At 34.3% G+C, this 19130-nt stretch overlaps 1 protein-coding gene across 1 annotated transcript; it reads right to left on the bottom strand.

The window, feature by feature from the left end:
• Positions 1–11149: 11149 nt before the first annotated feature.
• On the bottom strand, positions 11150–18808 carry LOC145588805 (uncharacterized). Its single transcript, XM_081645407.1, has 6 exons — positions 18669–18808; positions 18364–18464; positions 17721–17841; positions 17028–17150; positions 16549–16649; positions 11150–11233 (listed from the first exon to the last, which is right to left on the bottom strand). Exons 1-6 carry the CDS (start codon positions 18784–18786, stop codon positions 11150–11152), a joined length of 648 nt encoding a protein of 215 aa, XP_081501533.1. The 5' UTR covers positions 18787–18808.
• Between the last annotated feature and the right edge of the window lie 322 nt (positions 18809–19130).

Raw genomic sequence — 19130 nt, forward strand, 5'->3', positions numbered from 1 at the left:
ATACCAACCAATGAAACCACCATATCGACCAAAACATACACTATACCAACCCACCAAAAACACCGAAACCACCATACCATCCCGCCACCGAAACCACCAAACAAACCCACCGAAAACACCGTATCAACCACCATACCACCAAGATCCAAAAACCCACTTCTTTCCCCGAAACCTGCCGTAATCATCCTCTCACTACCACAAAGATCCGAAACCGAAACCCTTAATTTCTCAATCTTCCAATTCTTCTTTCTTCCAACATGAATTTCTCATTTTTTTTTTTTTTGGTTTAGGGATTGTCGGTTTGGGGGTTTTATGGGGAGCGGGGTGTGATCAAAAATGCAGTGGAAAGGGAGGGGATGGTCGAAAATAGAAGGTGAAGGGGGGGGGAGTGGTGGCCGAAAAGGGAGGAGAGGTGGAGGAGGGGGTGGCTGGCAGTGGGGTGAAGAGAGAGTGGTTTTTTTTTTATAATTGTAATTTTGTAAAATTATTTTGTTAACTTGAAAAAGATAATTAAAGGTTTTTAATTAAAAAAAATAATTAAAGAAAAATTAAAAAAAAAATTACCGGTTGTATAGGTTATTGGTCATTTTGGGTTCATTTTGGGAGAAAAACATGCAAACTTGTGTTTATTTTGGGAAAATTTAAAGGTTGGTCTGTTTTGGGAGAATGAGGCAAAGGTTGATTTGTTGTTGTTAAATATTCTAATTTTTTATTGTAATGTACGTTTTAATTAATTAACAAACTTTATTATTTATTTATTTGTGGGTTAACTCACTAGTAGAAAACACTAAAAGGGAAGCGGTTCAAACCCCCTAATGGGAAGCGGTTTTGAACCGCTCCGGCTTAGGGGGCTTCCCATTGCACATTTAAATGGGAAGCGGTTCAAACCGCTTCCATTTTAGAGGTAATGGGAAACGGTTTTGACGCCAAACCGCTTCCCATTATGCCTAAAAAAATAATTTTTTTTTACAAATTTTTTTTTTACACTTAAATTAAAATACAAACCATTAAATATGCATACACATTATTTTTATTAATCAAATGATGTAGTATTACATTTTCATAAAAAAAAAAGAAATTGTAATATGAAAAAATACTTAAATTAAAATACAAACAATTAACATATGTATAAAAAAAAATACAGCATTTTCTTGGAAAAAAAAATAAAATAATAATAATAATAAAAAAAGATCCAAACCGCAGCCACCAACCGCCACCCACCGCCACCAGCCACGCGCAATTCATCCACCAAACACCAACATTCACCCACCAAAACCGTATCACCGCCCCCTTATACCGTATCACCACCACCACCAAGCACCTTTAACCAACCTTTAAAAAAAAAAAAAAAAAAAACCCATTTTACCCACCACGACCTCCACCCAAACCAGATCCGCCGCCACCTGAAACAAACCAAAACAACCACACATCACCGTAAAATAAAATAAAAAACCTCAAAAAAAAAGGAACATACCTTAAAATCCACCAAAACCCCGACTTTGGCTTGAAATTATGGTTTTAAAGGTCAAATTCGACCATGAAAAACTCTAGATATAGGGTTTTCATGGTCGAATTTGACCTAAAAACCTAGAAATACATGGTGGTGCTTGCTAGGTGAGTCGGTGGTGCTTGCTCGGTCGGCGTTTGTGGTGGTGGTCGGCGTTTGTGGTGGTTAGAAGAGAGAAGGATAACGAAGAGAGAAGGAGATGGAAGAAGAGGAAAAGAAGAGGGAAGAGAAGGAGATCGAAGAAAGGAAAAGAAGAGGAAGAAGGAGATGAAGCAAATCGAAGAAGAGGAAACCAGGAGAACGATAGAGATGAAGAGGAGAGAGAAAGTGACGAGAGAAGAGGGAAGAGAGGAGAGAGAAAGAGAATAAGCAAATGAAGGGAGAGAGAATATAAGGGGCGGCTATACTACTAAGTTTTAGGGTTTTTTTTTAAAAGGGAAGCGGTTCACTATTCAAACCGCTTCCAATTAGAATATTTGGAAGCGTTTCACTCATAAACCGCTTCCCATTTGTATGTTTCTCTTTTTTTTTTGGCGGGTTTTTGGAAGCGGAATTCAAGAACCGCTTCCACTTTGGGGCTTCCCAATTGATTTTTTCTACTAGTGACTATTGACTTATGTTTATACAGAGACTTTAATATTTCATTTATTTTTCCGTATTAATTTTAAAAACCAAGCACGGTTCGAGCATTATCTAATACTCTATCACATAGAGGAAAGATATAACATTCACTCGTTCAAAAAGAGTTGTAATACTTTTAAGGCAAATTTGTCAAAACAAAAAACTTTTAAATGTCTCATTTTGCAAGAAAAATATTTTAAAAGAATCTTTGTTAAAAAAAACCCCACGATCACTTTTTTTGTTTAATGAAACCTCCGCCTTCTTTCAGGCACGTTTCTGATATTTTGGAGGCTTAGGGTCGAATAAAAAAAATGGGGCCCTAGTTAGCTAATGATTGAATTTACTAAGAGAAAAAATTCGGTATGCAAAAAAAAAAAAAAAAAAAAAAAAACGCAATACTTTATTTAAAGCTAAGAAATTTCATTAGTACAATAACGCTTATTCAAAACATTTCCTTCTAGCATTTCTAGATGCAAAGTCATTAATAATAGTTTCTACATCAATATGCTCTAACATAGTTCTCTCAATATATAAAGTAGCTAAACCATTCAACCTTTCTTGAGACATTGATGATCTCAAGTAGGTTTTCAATAATTTCAACTTCGAAAACCTTCTTTCAGCGGATGCAACCGTTACCGGCATAGTCAATAGTATCCGATAAGCAATTGATGCATTTGGTAAGCAATCGGCATCTTTGACAAACTCTAGAATCTCATGTGCCGACATCAACATATTTGGTAAAGTCATTTGCAATACTTTTAATTCTGAAAAATGATCATCTGCATCAACATCGGACAAATTATTATGAGAAAAAATAATCCTAAAATTGATGCAAGAATTTATTAATTCATCATTGTCTAATGACTTTAATTTGTTTGAATCAAACAAAAATCCAAATATATTTTCAAAAACCTCTAATTGTTCAAATCTATTTTTCAAAGAGTTTATTGCCATATCAACGACCACCAAAAAATAATTAATTCTAAAAGATTCCTCGGGTGATTGTATTTCTTCATCATTATCATTATTCTCATCAAATTGTTTCATTCCAAGTACTCATATTAGTCAAATGTTCAACACTATTCTCATGTCATTTAAGTTTTTCACTCAAATGTTTCCAATCATTCACTCCATCATTTGCTAAAAGAGTTTTGTTATTTTGAGAAGTGAACAACTTACAACAAAAACAATACACTTTATCAACATGTTTAGAATAAACCAACCATTTTCTATCCGAAGTCTCTCCATTACTCAACTTTCTTATAAAATAAGAATATGAAAAATGCCTAGAAAAACTATCGATAGGAAATCTGAGATTTAATTCTCTTATAGGTCCTTTTTCAATCAAAATATCTCTAGTTTTAGCATCAAGTAAACCCCAATGTCTAGGATCATAGATATCAAAAGGAGGGATAAAGTGATCATTAATACCCATATCAACATTATCTTGGTCATTATCATTAGAAACATCAACATTTGGCATATCATTAGGAACATCAACATTTGGCACATCATTAGGAACATCATTAAAATTATCATCATTATTCGAAGACTCTTCAACTCGACTACTACAAAAAAAATTATCTAATGTTCCTTTTTGAGATTTAATCAAATGTTGTGCTCGTTTTCTTCTTTCCCTTTTACCATGACCGGATGCATATTGACTCAGAAACATTATTAAAAATAAATAATACAATATAAGTTAAAGAATGATATCACCAAATCTCGCAAGATGCTAGTAGTAAAGCCAGAAAGTCCAAAAGCCGTCAAACACCTACAATTACATAAATTTTGATAGCACAAATTAAAAATTCAGTACAATTGAATAATACACTAAACATTTCATTTATCATTTGACAATTCGACATACAGTGATACTGATAAATCATTAATCCAATAATCCAAAATTAAAAATTTATCAATCAACAATTGGACAAATTGAGATACTAATAATTAATAAATCATAATTAAAAATTTATCACTCGACAATTTGACAATTCATAGTCAATAATTAAATATCATAATTCAAAAAATGAGAAATTGAGAACTAACTGGAAAAATATGATTCGTACGAAAATTATAAATTTATAAATTATAATGATAATTCGTACAACATCTTATAAAATAAATATTTCAGAACTTCTCATGTAAAATTGAATGATTCATAAATTAAAATAAATCAATAACTTTTAACTTTTGGAAAAAAAAAAATAAATGTAAGAACTTACCAATGACTTAATAGCATACTCATACCGTTGCTGATTTCGTCTTCGAACATTGAAGCCAATCTCTATAATAATGGTGAAAAAATAATAAAAACAAATAGAAATAAATGATTAAAGAAATTGATATGTGAAGAACAATTGAAAGAGTGTAATTTATAGGAAAATTCTTAGATTTTAATCCCGTTGAAAATTGATTGCAAAGAAGAACGTTTATGGGGGAAATCATCTTTTTAGAATTAATTTGGGAAGGAAGATAAAAAAATCAAAAAAATATAGGTAATGATACAAATAATTGATTTCATGGATGAAAATTGAAGATTATACGGTTGTATTTGGTTAGATTATGGGAATTAATTTGGCAAATTCAACTTCCCAAAGATGAAGCAGCTATTTTCTAGGAGGAATTAACGTGAGGGGATTATTAAGGGAATAATTGATTAACTGGAAGAAGAAACGCCGCTTTCATAATATTCAGTATTAATTTTTTTATTTATTTTTTATTTATTTTTTTTATATAATTTTTTTTTTCTTACGAAAATGAGTTTCAAATTTTAGGAACCTAGGCGGGCGCCCCGGCTGCCCCGGGCCAGATACGGCCTTGCCTTCTTTTCTAACATTGACTCTAGTTTTCAAGCATTGGCCCCTTATTTTCTTTACTTACACCCAAGTCTTTTTATATTTGCTCTCCCTAGTTCTATTTCTCTCTTATTTCCCCTCCAAAGTTAATGCCCTTGTATTCTCTCTTTCTCCTTGCTTCCATGAATGCTCTACTCTCCTATAACATCAATATGGGTTTCTCTCTCTCTCTCTCTCTCTCTCTCTCTCTCTCTCTCTCTCTCTCTCTCTCTCTCTCTCTCTCTCTCTCCTCTGTTGCATGCCATAAATGTTGCAATCAACACTAATCTAAGGTAAGTGTAAATTAATCAAATTATTACTGCAGAAAGTGTAAAAATTGGGGGTATTTTAACAAAATTGAAAAACTCATGTAATTGTTGTTGTCTATGGCTAAAGGAGGAAGAAAAGGGTCGTTTGGGCCCAAATCAAGGTTCCCCAATTATGTAATTAAGTACAAACCAAGGTAAGATCTTCAATTTCGTACTCAATTACATAAATTTCGTGAAATTAGTAAGGGTTTATGTAAAAAATTGGACTAAAAATAAACCTAATTTACCTAATTATTGCTTGTTGTTGGTGAATTTGTACTGTGTTGTTAATACCAAGCCCACAAACTTTGATGGATTGTTGAATTTGTTGACTTGAAGAGAAGAGAGAAGAACGAACAAGAAGAGAAGTATTAGAGAATAGAGAAGAATGCACAAGAAGAGAACATATGCAAAAAACAGAGAAGAACGCTGGAGTGAGCACTGCAATGGTGATGTCAAAACTATAATTGTGGAAGAAATAGATTAAGAACCCTAATTTACCTTTCAATTGATTTGATTTGGGGGTGTTTGTCCTAATTTTTTTTCAACTGATTTGGAGAGGTTTTCCCTAGAATTTTATAAAGGGGAAATTAGGGAGCAAAAAAAAAAAAAAAGAGGGCAAATTAACCAACAATAGGCTGCAAGTAGGAAAATTAACGAGTCAACGCCTAAAAAGTAGAGTCAATGCCGGAAAAGAGGGTGAAGTTTCATTAAACAAAAAAAGTGATTGTGGTGGTTGTTTTTTTAACAAAGATCCTTTTAAAAGGTTTTTTCATGCAAAATGAGGCATTTAAAAGTTTTTTTTTTAACAAATTTTCCTACTATTAATTAGGCATCTATCTCTTAACCCCTCTATTATTGTGGTTGTTATGCTTAACCTGATTGTTCACCGATACATAGTATATAAGACCTAAATAAATGTTGTCATGCCAAATAAGATAATTGTAAACAACCTAGATAGGCTCCTATAATCTTAATAGCATGATTAATCGAAGTGGTCACAATAATTAATGTTTAAGTGTGATAAAAAAAAAAAAATGCACCTTAAAAGCATGTCTTAACTTGTTGTATTTTGAACATTGTATAAATTACATTTTTTGTTCAAGCAACATGTACGTCTAGAAATCTTGCTTTATGTTTTGACTTGTATACATTTAGGCTAGCACTGTCAAAACGGTTTGACAGTTCGGTTTCGGTTCGGTTTGAAATCGGTTCGGTAGTTAATCGGGTCGGTTTGGAATAGGTTTAATTGTCTCGCGGGTCGGTTTTGGTTCGGTTTAAATAGTTATCGGTTCGATTCGGTTTCGGTTTATTCTTAAGCGGTTTTAATTCGGTTCGGGTTGTAAACAGTCCGGGTAGTAAACGGTTCGGTGCAGGCGGGTTGCGGTTTGTTAACGGTGCGGTGTAAACGGTTTTTATCCCGGTTCAAACAGTTTCGGGTTGGAAACGGTTTCGGGTTGGAAACAGTTTGGTTCTTTTTTGGTTCGGTTTATAACTGGTTCGGATCTTTTTCGGTTCGGTTTTTAACTGGTTCGGTTCTTTTTCGGTTCAATTTATAATTGGTTCGGTTCTTCGATGGTTTAACCACTTTAACGTTATTCATATCGGTTCCATTTCAAGTTTACTAAATTACGGTTCGGGTCGGTTTTCGGTTTCAAAAAATAAATTGTTTATCGAGTTGTTTGGATTCGGGCAGTTAAATGGCTTTGGTTTGAAATTTGATAGTACTTGCTAACCTTTTGCGTTCACAAGTTTTAAATAAAGTCGGCAAGTCGCGAATCATTTCATATTTAGGCAACATATTATAAACAAATTCTCATTTATTTTATAAATACATATTATGTTCTGTTTCAAGTTTAGTCATACTGATCATACTAGTTTATTACGAAGTAGATTATAAGAATTAGTGTATTAATGTATTATTGTTATACAATTAGTCAATTAGGTTATTATATGCTTCTTATTTAATCATTTATATACTACGCATACAATCATAATCATGACTTGATGAGTTCTTGACTTCTTGTGAAATGGAAATTTGCAATTTGGTAATTCGATACTTGATTAGTCAACAAGACTGATAATTATGACTCGTTTATCATTATATATTTTCATGAAATTATGAAGATATTACAAAGTGCTTTGATTTGTATAATGAAAGAAAACACTAATGACTAATTAACAAGGTCATATTGATCAGTTCAATCGATCATATGTACTACACATTATTAACACGTGGTATCTAACCATCTCAATATCTCATAGATAAATATTCGTATCATCGTTATTCGTATGTATTAGTACAAACTACAAAGTTATACGAAGTAGCTCATTAGTGATCTTTTTAAATTAATCTATTTATACATTTTATTAATATAACGTTTTTATAATTTTTACGTGTATAAAAATAAAGATATACTAGTAGATGTTTTAATACGTGTCTTGGGCACTGATCCCGATCAAATGGGGCAAAAAAATACTAAAGAATTGAAGGAATAATATTTTTGTAGATGAATGTACAACACACAAACACACACGGATCACCACTCTCAACCATTGATTAAAAAATCAATGGTTAGATTCTTTCTCCCACAACACACATGGATCACCATTCTCAACCATAGATTAAAAAAATCAATGGTTAGATTCTTTCTCCCACAACACACATGGATCACCAATCTGAACCATAGATTAAAAAAATCAATGGTTAGATTTACATGAAACCACTCTCACCCTTTTGAAACCCTTTCACTCTCACTCTCACTTTACCACTCTCACCTTACCACTCATCCTCACAGCGCCTCTCCTTCTCACGGCTAAGCGCCTCTCCGTCTCATCACCTCTCCGTCTCATCCTCACGGTGCCTCTCATTCACGGTGTTTGTTGTCCTTATTCTGAAGCTGTCCTGGCGCCTCTCATTCACGGAGTCATTGGTGTTTGCTGCCCTAATTGCTCCAAATTCAGGTATGATATATACACGGCGTCTCTCTCTCTCTAGATTTTAATTGATATGTGTTGTTGGTATCATGGTATGAATTGGTGTTGTTTTTTTTAATTGTTACTGTATATAGTTTAAAGAATTGGTTTTTAGGGTTATAATGATATTTTAATGATATTTGTTGTTGATGGTTGTGTTATTTCATTGATTTAGATTTATTTAGCTGGTCGATTTTGTTGATGATTTGAATGAGAAGATAGTAAATGTTTTGAGATGGAAGTTGTTATTTGCTTATTATAAACATTCAAGAAAAGCTTAATTCTACTTAATTTGCTTTGTGCTGTTATCTTCATTAATCTTGGCATATGCCAACTATTGAAGGTATGGAGTATATTCTTGGTTTATGCAGCCGACCTCATCCATGTAGGAATTGGGATTTGTTAGTTTGATAGTAACATAGCTAATTATAATTATTCTTAAAGTTGTAATATTAATTTTAATTTATAATATGATAGTAACATAGCTAATTATAATTATTCTTAAAGTTGTAATGCATGGGTTTTGTTTATAAGGAATGATGATATCTTCTGTTTAGAAGTATATGTAATTGTGAAGCTTTGGTATATCTTTGACAAACTGTAAGAATACCCTGCAATAAGAATAGCTTTGATATCTTTACTATGCAGAAACTGAGAAACCTGTTAAAATCAGTAATTTTTGGACCAAAGGTTGAATACCCTGCTTTGATTTGCTGTATGCTAACTGGAATATTTAATCCCGTTTCTTCACAATTGCCACGAAATCTTATCTTGGGAACACTTCATCTTGTAGAAAGTAAACAGAGTATAAACGTACGTAGTATTTGGAGATTGTTATCACTTCACTTCTGAGATAATTTGTAAAATCCTTTTTGTGAAATCACTTCATTTTGCAAAGTTAAAGCACATGCCGACATTGCCTAGTAGAGTTTATATTATGGGTCCTATGTCAATCATTGCTGCCTTTCTCTGGCTTAGTTAGAATCATCCCCTAGTTATGATGTTGATGAGGTCCTTATAGGCTTATACTATTTATCTGCTTCAAGTTTCAACCTTTACTCAGCTGTATTTGGTAGGCCTCATCAGATTTATTAGATCTTTGTTCAGATTTGACTTGTTCTTGCCTGTATTTTACATTTTCATCCTTAGCCGTGCTTTAGTATGTCCGGTTAAGTGGTTAGGCTATTTGTGGTCAGAGTGGCTTAAGGTGTACTGCTGTTCTGCTGTTCTGCTGCTGCTGTTCTGCTTGTCTGCTGTTCTGCTGCTGCTGTTCTGCTTGTCTGCTGTTCTGCCATGTCTGCTGCTGGCCCTGCTGCTGTGTCTCTGCTGTTCTGCTGTGTTTAGCTGTGTCTTTGCTGTTCGGCTGTTCTGCTTGTATGATGTTCTGCTGCTGCCATGTCTACAGTTTTAGGACTTTGTTAGACTTCATATATGCTTGTAGCAAAATAGCACAATGCAATTCAATGAGTTTCATGTGAGTAATTAACCATTATTTTCCACCTCCTCCCCTGGGAACAATATGTTATGAACTTGAGTAACTTGACTATCTTTGGTTAATTTTATCAAATTTGATGTTATGGATGTGCCCTTAATATGTATTTTTTTTTTATCTTTTTTACCCCCTTCTATTTGAAGCATTTGAAATTTGCATAATGTGAATTTGTGTTTCTCAATATGGCATTTGCAATTGGCTTTATGTAGTCCTTTTACCACTCGGGTACATATTCCATTTAAAAATGATCAACCCTTCAAATAATATATTGTTTTTCAACTTGAATGAGCAAACAAAGGAAAAAGATTCCTAAAAGACAGAATATAAGAAGAAGCAAATCACTAAGTACATAATATGTGAAGCAATAAAAAATAGAAATATGACATAATTTGTAGAGCTATGGCAAGTAAAATGTAGACTGGTTGCAACTTTCAACTAGCAAATGAAAAAAAGTAAGGTATGAAGAAAATATTTTAAGCTAGCAGCGTCTTTGCAAAAGGTGTGAAGATGATGATCTTTGATAGGCAAATGGTACAAAGGACTCAGCATACCTCTACCAGCAAGACAGATTTTCAGTCTGAAGGGAATGTTAAGGGTCTTTCAGCAGGCTTTTCATCCATTATAAAGCATTATCTCAAAATTCTGACATGCTCATAGTCTCATAGACGCGCTTATCTAGATTCAAGATATCAGAGACACAGCTCAAAGTGTCTAGCATTATATGGAATTTGTGTTTCTTCATCACTCTTCATAAGTTTTGATTACTAACGGTTTGTAAACGGTTCGATTTAGAAGCGGTTTGGTTCATAAACGGTTCGGTTTATAACCAGTTCGGTTTACAATCAGTTCGGTTTTTAAATGGTTCGATGCAAACGGGTAGCAGTTTGCTAACGGTTCGGTGTAATCGGTTTTTTTTCCAGTTTAAACGGTTTCGAGTTGGAACCGGTTTCGGTTTAGATACGGTTCGGTTCTCTTTCGGTTCGGTTTTCATTCAATTCGGTTTATATTCGGTTCGGTTTGTTAACGGGTTCGGTTCTTAAACGGTTTACCATTACTCGGGTCGATTCGGTTTCGGGTTTACTAAAATACGGTTCGGGTCGGTTTTCGGTACCAAAAAATTCGGTTTTTAATCGGTTCGGTTCTCATTTGGGTCGGTCGGTTTCGGACAGTTAAACGGTTTCGGTTTGAAATTTGACAGCACTAATTTAGGCCTTTCCTAAAAGGTTTTAAATTACAACTTTGTCCTTATTTTTATATAAATGGTGTGAGTTTTCAATAACTATATTCGAAATTTCTAGCTTATCAAAAAATCTTATAAAAAAAAAAAAAAAAAAAAAAAAAGCTTGACCTAAAATCTAAAGTGACACAATCCAAATATGAAATCAACCAAATTGACCTAGTAAGGTCATACGTCAATATCTTTATGCTCAACCTTGGCTTTAACCTCCTTGTCATTTAAACAAGTACATGTAACAAACACATCATAAACCTGTAAGAAAATCAAAATTCTATTATTAGTTATAATAATTAGAAAGGCTTGAAAAATAATAAACTTACAGCGTGTATATGCTATCAACAAACATTGACAATTTTTAACCCTTGACTTTCTCATAATTGAGAGTCTATAAAATACAAAACATCTATAAGGATTCCCACAAGATGCTTTCGTAGGATATTGTATTTAGTCATCGATAACAACTTTATCAACACACTTGAAAACATATTGACGTCAAGATTTTCATAAGATGATGACTAGTAAGAAATTTTTATGAAAGAAGCATAAAAAGTCACACGTAGAACTTTTTACCCTTTTTCTTTCTTTTTAAATAGGCTCAATATGTATCACACACTAAAACAACAGATCAAAATTTTTAAAATTAATATAGGCAAGTAAGAGCATGGAACGGCTGATATATTTAGCTTTAGTAGCTCTTATATACCAACTATTAAGCAGCACTAAAATCATGTAATTTCTATTTCTAGAAAGTATAAATCATCAAATGAAAACGGCATCTACTCTAGAATGAAACCCTTGCAATATTATAGATTTATAGGCAATAACCATCAATGGAATAGTATGAACAAACTAGTGGTTCTGAAATTGCGAAGTGTCGAGCTTTAGGTTGTGAGTCGGGGATGGCGAACTGAAAGCTCTTTGTTGGAGTAGACTCGCAGGCACCTGAGTTTAGTTTGTCAAGCTACCAAAGATCCCATTCAGTGTAACACCCACCCTGCACAAATTCATACTAGCTATGTTAGTGTAGAATGTAGGGACTCTCTTCTAATATGGTCTTATTTCCTCTTTAAGACGAAGATTCTCAAAAAATTTCGTATGCAATAGCTTAGTAAAGATCTTAAGCTGCTAGCCAAATTAAGAAAACAGAATCATAATAACATGGACAACGTAAAAGCTCCGACGAACATCAATGGAAAATCATATGCATCTAAAGAGAAGCTCTAGTCTAAAAAAGCCTCAAAGCATTACATATGCATAAAATTTTTTGTTTACCTAAACATACATTTTTGTACTCAGTCATGCTACTCAGCTCAATAATAATACCATAGCATGTATTTGCTAGATATAACCTGTGCTTTGTAAGCATGTAATGCTTCAGCTAAAAAAAATCAGGAAAGGTCAAACCATACCAGTCTGGTTTGTGGTAAGCTTGGCAATCTATCATTAGATTGTTATCACAAATGTAAGGTATGACGCAACATGGTTTACACCCCAAAAGTAGTGTTTGCAAATTGCAATTTAAATGGAGAAAATATAAATGAAGGCAAGTACTATGTTGAATAAGTATTCCTTACTAGCATTGATGCACAACATATATTTGATTGTGTGTGATTTTCAGATGGTGGTTATCGTAGTTACATGATAGGGAACAAAGACATGTTACCCTATAAGATGCATAAAGAGGCAAATTCCGAAGTCAAGGTACAAACATGATGATTTAAATGTACATATTGAGATAAGGAAAGGAAAACCTGAATGAAATTTTGTAACATAATTGGGCTACCTATTGAGAAAGACCATAGAAAAGCAAAATCAAGCACAAGCCTTTGTTAACTCTACCAACCTTACTCACCTCACCATAGAATCCTCTGACCACTACCCTATAAATGTACCCTTCACCCCACCTAGTAGTGCCCCTATCATAAACCATTCAAAATAGAGTCCAAAATAGGGTATTTCTTCTCTGATTTCCTCTTCTTGTGATCCTGGGCCTATCCCTTTAGCATCCAAAATAGAGTCCATGCATCTCTCAAAAGATCTCTTCATGGGTAAAAGATAATGTTGGTGATACCTTTAAAAAGATCAAAAGACTCAAAGTTAGAATCCATGGGATCCAATATGAGTCACCTCATGGATTTGGAGGATTAACTCAAATCTCAACTCAGCCAGAATTAATTGAATTGTTGAAGGGGATAGAAATAACTGCTTATTTCATAAATCCGTTATCATGAGAAGAAGGAATAAAATCCAGGATCTAGAGAATGAAGCTAGGGTTCCTATCTCTGATATGGAGTTGGAAAACCATATTATCTTTTACTTCTTTGACTTGTTCACTTCCCAACACCCTGTGTTTTACCATAAAATCAAGCCAAAACCCCACCATTGTTATTACCTACCCCCCTACATTGAGTGAGGTGCATTCTGCTCTTTTTTAATTGGAGCTTGGCTCTAGGAGTGGATAGAATGCATCCTTTTCTCTTCCAATCTCACTAGAATGTTGTTTAGAGGGACATCTTCAGATTCACTCAGCAATGTTTTTCTTCTAAATCCATTCCCTTTGTTACAAACTAAACCTCCATTTGCTTAATCCCTAAAGTGGATCATCCCATATCCATCAAAAGCTTTAGATCTATAAGCCTTTGTACCACCTCCTATAAAATCATCTCAAAAATCCTAGTCAACGGAATGATCTTATATCCCTAAACCAAAATAGCTTCCTCCATGGCAGAGGTTTGAGATAAACTACATTGCAGCTTCAGAAGTCTTTCACTCCATGAGGAAAACGAAGGCAACAAGGGTTGGTTTGCCTTCAAAATAAACCTTGAAAAGACCTATGATAGAATGGAGTGGAGTTTTATAAGACTTTGTCTCACGAGGCATGGGTTTGATGATGACTAAATCAAACAATAATGAGTTGTGTTTCCTCTACCTCTTCTCAAGTCATGATCAATGGAAAGCCATCCTCTTTCTTCCATTCTTCTAAGGGCCTTAGATCCATTATCCCCCTACCTTTTTATTATATGTAAGGAGTATAGAATGGCACTCCAATCTCTCACCTACTCTTTGCACATGATTTGATCCTCTTTGGAGAAGCTTCACTCTCCACCCTCCTCAGCCTTCAATCCTTCCGAAATTATTTAGGGCGAAAAATAAACTAATCTAAAACCAAATTTTTCTTTTCCCCTAACACCTCTACCTTCCATAAATAGCTATTTACCTCAACTCTAGGTGTCCAAGCCCGTAATGACTTGGGGACTTGTTTAGGTTTCTCTCTTACGTCAAAAAGGCCTTCCCTAACCCAAGTTGATTTCATCATCAGAAAAATGAAAAGTAATTTTGCATTTTGGAAGAGCAAAAGCATATCTAAAGCTGATAGATCGACTCTGATTAGATCTTGCCTTTCTCCTTAGCTAACCATGCTATGCAAGCCCTTTTTTTTGCCAAACTCAAATTAATCAAGCTTGATCCAATTTCTTTTGGGAATCTACGGAAGACCAAAAGAAATCTCAAGGCTAATTTGTGCTCCTTCTTGAGGAAACCTAAATATAAGAGTTGTTACCTTGGTAAATATTGTTCAAATGATGAAATTATGCTGGAAAGTCCATTGAAGACAGAACTTGGCCTCTACCCTGTTGAGAGAGATAAATTTTAGGAAAGCATTATCCAACTAAATTGTGGGGAAGGCCTAGGATGACTTCCAGTCTCATTCCAGATGAACTATTGGGGATGGTAATAAGATAAACTTCAGGAGTGATAACGGGACTGGATTGAAATTTAATCCAAAGGCCCACTTTACCTCATTGTCTCCTTTGATATCCTACCTAAAAACTTTGATATCCCACCTAATATTCTTAAAACCATTTTACTCTAATAACTGGTTCTCTAATCTCTCCTTTGATATCCCACCTGATTTCCTTGAAAACATTTTAGCCACTTACGCTCCCCCTAAAGGAAATGATGAGACTTCTTTGACTCAAAATTGGCTTAGTATGCCCTATGGAGAAAACAGGACCCTACTTCTAAAGAAGATGCAAAGTGGAAGGTAATTTGGAAATTTTTGGGCCCACTTAAGGTTAAAATGAACCTATGGCTCTACTTTTGGGAAAAACTTCCCACTTCTGCTACCCTAGCCCATAGGAACATCATTCCTTCACCTACCTACCCTTTCTACCTACGTGTTGAGGAAACTATTATTCATGTGCTTATGGATTGTCACAAAGCTAAGGTTCTCTGGCAAAAAACCAACCAAACCCTCAACCATGATCAAGGCCTAACTTCTACCTAGATTTGTGCTAATGTGTCCAATACCTCTTCCACTAAGCCTTAAACAAACCTTGATTGATTAGGTGGAGGATTTGGAGGATTATGCCTTGAAAAAAGAAGGCAACCCTATAGCCTATTTGATGAACACTGAACTTTCCCCCTTCCAAACAAAATACCCAACGCAAACACTTTCCCTCTCTATTTATTCTATCCCATTAACAAATCTGCATCCCAGTATATGCTTTTTTTTCTACTAACTCTTAGTCTGCAGGTATAGCAGGTTCATGACTTCATGCAGAGATTATGCTCACCGATAGGTGGATGGGATGGCTATGCACATCAAATGTTCTTTCCTGATATGGGGAGAAACTCTAGCCATTTACCCTGAAGTTGTGCAAAAGAAAATGACTCAACCAAGGAGAGCAGGCATAAAGATCACCTCAAAAAACAAAATCTGGGATAAACTAACAAATGTGTATGATCAATGCAAGGAACTTCTCCAAAAGCTAGATAGACTGTATTAAAGCTAGGGGGCAAGTTAGTGATACAGACTGGATTGCAAGAACAGCAGGGAAAAAGCTTGATATTACAAGATCATTTTGTAATATATCACTTATGACTAGTAGTACTCAATCTTTTGACATCTAGAACGATGTTCGGTTAGGCAGTAGAAAAAACTTAGTAGAATCAAACTCATGAAATAGGACTATTTCTTTTGGGAGGAGAATGTCTCCCCCACTAATGCATGTAAACTTATTTCTAATTAAAGTTTAAGTGAAGCCCTTTAACCAAAAAAAGCACAAGCCTAAAAATCTCCATTTTATGAAGATCATTTATTCTATACCTACTAGGAAACACCAAAACCAAAGATAATGTGTGGCTAGTTGATAGTAGATGAAGCATTCATATGAGCTTAATTAAATGCAGCTTGTTTCACCCATCTAGAATTCTAGATGATATAGTAAGAATCCCTATAAGGACATGATGCAGCTTGTTTCACCCATCTAGATGATATAGTAAGAATCCCTATAAGGACATGCTACAATTAAAGAAAAAGGACATGTTTCTTATGTTCCAAAACTAGACAAGAATCTCCAAAGTGCTCCGATGATGATGATGATGAACAACTATTCCATTCACTTTGAATGAATCACAAATTATGGTTATCACCCACTTTGATTTAAAAAATTCTTTCCAATTTTCCTATAATCAGTCTATTCTTCAAATGGACCAAAGAAACAAGTTTAAGTTGGCAAAGAACAAAAAAAAAAGTACATTATATAAAATAGTAGTAGAAATGTTACCTGCTTAAAACGAAAATTGATGCTGCCGGAGATTTGTGTGCCAGATTCATTGTAATTGTTTCCTGTATTAAAACTGATAAAATGCAGGCCACCAGACGTACCTGCAATAATGCAAAGTAGATATACAAAGCAGAAAATATGAAAGAAAAACCAAGAGTACGTGGTACTCTCTCGATCTTACCTTCTCTGGAATGATCCTTTTGATGAATATTTGGCAAGGTTAAATTCCATCCAAATGATTGAAACATCGGTTTATAGGATTGTTTATGCAGAACAATATAGAGGTTCATTAATCTACCTGAGATTTTGATTCAAGTCAGCACAATTGATCCTATTTATGGCTATATCCACCAATTTCTCATTCATTAAATACCAAAATCTCGAGCCTGCTCCTTGTCACTACCAGCAGTCACTCTGGAAAATCACCCTAAAATTCTTTAAAAGTGGATTCCAACCCCCCCCCCCCACCCCGTGCGCGCGGGGAAAACTGTATACGAATATCTCCGTCAGAGATTTTACATCCATGATTGGGATTGCAGCTGTTATCACAGGAAGTTGTGGAGCATGATGTAGGTGAAATCTATACAAGAAGGCCTCCAAATCTGTGGAAAACAGACGGAGCAAATAAATCAATAACACATATGTAGGATGCACAATACTCGTGATATCTAGTGTGCGCAAATACAGAGACCTGATGTCCACAAATACTCCATGGAGAGTTAATTTAACTCGAGAAGATCAAAAAAGGTGTCATATGTAATGGTAAAGCAATGAAAAAACTGTTAGTTATTCAGAGCCCTCTATAAAACTATTTATTGCCTCACAGTGCTGATTTTATCTCCAATTAACCATCAGGTGAACTTGGTCAGTTCAAAAAGACAGTATCAGCAGACCTGCATTATATTTTACCTCAACATTTTTTAACAGAGATTCTTACCCCTGCGCTGCTTTGACCTTGCGTAATCACTGCATACAATAACTTGTCTAAACTTTTATATATTTCTGCATACATGCTTTTCATTTTATAAGAGAAACCTTAGAGGAACAAAGGAGGGGGGGGCAATAGGATATATTGTAATATACTGCAGACATGTCAATAACAATAGCATTGTAATCTTAATAAAAACAAGAGATTCAGTATATAAAGTTGGCATTCGTTTATATAACATTACCTGGCATTTCCTCCAGCATAATGTTCTTTTCTTCAGGAATCCACTTCTCAGTTCTAATATCAAACTGGCCTTCATCAAGCGTATTTTTTGAATTTTGGTAGCTGAAGTAACTGTTATAAACCTGAATAAAACCATGGTAATTGAGAATATGCATTCAATCTTAACAATAACTTTTCATATATTACTCAAGTACGTTACTCGTATTACAGATTGGTTGTGTAATAAAATAATACTTGGGTAATTTTAGGGATGGAGGGTGAACAATGAGTGCATGCAAGTTTTTTTTTTTTTTTTTTTTTTAAAAAAAAAAAAAAAGGCAGTATGAGGCCAGTCGATTAGGGTTGCGAATTTGAGATCATGTTCCAATAACATCCCACATAATTTCCAACATCAGTATAATATTCACTCAACAACAATGAGAAATGACTATTATATCAGCTCATTATACAAATGTTATGGGACAAAACGAGAAAATACTATCACTACAAGTCGACCAGCACATTAAATTCTTCTCAATTCGTTTTAAGAAGTTTTTGTTCAGATTAGTTATAAAACGTTAGATGGATTGAGGAATGCAATGAGAGCCAATATACACAAAGAACAGAATCAGGCAAGAAAACAGATAAATAGGGATTTATATTACCTGCTTGAAGCAGAAGTTGATGCCCCCAGACTTTAGTATACCAGACTCATTGTGATTATTCCCAGTATTAAAACTGAATATTTGTTTGCCACCAGACATGCCTGCAATAATGTAAAGTAGTTACATAAAGCAAAATAGGAAGAAGATAGAACCAAACACGATTAGTAACAATAATTGAGCTCCATAAGTCCATCCAATCATAAAAACAGGACTCTATGTCACTGAAATAGTTGATATCAATCTAGTGCATATAAATTCGTTAATTGTCTTCTAAAGATTTTGATTCAAAATAGTGCATTTGTTACCTGGAACAGCAAGGAGCCAAGTAGGCTTAACAAAGTGTCCATTGCCCTTATGTTCAAAGATGACAAGTACTCGACTAGGGTAAAGTGACAGTGTAAAGTGAACTAAGCAACCAATCATTAGCCCTGTCCGTCAGGATCTGGGTCTGTTCAAAGATACGGTGTTAGCATATAATAACTTCTTTTCAAATCCATAATAATTAAAGCAATTCCAAAATTAACAAACTATTTTCTCAGCCGTTTTTTTCAAATCTTAATCAAATTTATCTACACTTGCAGGACAAAAAATCTAATGTTTTAGAAATAAAACATAAAAGCAATGGGATATCTCTTGAATATCTGCACACATAATAGCCATTCATCCAATCATGATCAAACCGATAAATATATGAAGTTGAGATTAATATGTGCCTCTACAAGTAACCATTACCTGATTTTTTCAGTAGAATAATGTTCTCTGCTTCA

Source organism: Chenopodium album, chromosome 17 (assembly GCF_948465745.1).
Source record: "Chenopodium album chromosome 17, dcCheAlbu1.1, whole genome shotgun sequence".
Taxonomy (NCBI): Eukaryota; Viridiplantae; Streptophyta; class Magnoliopsida; order Caryophyllales; family Amaranthaceae; genus Chenopodium; species Chenopodium album.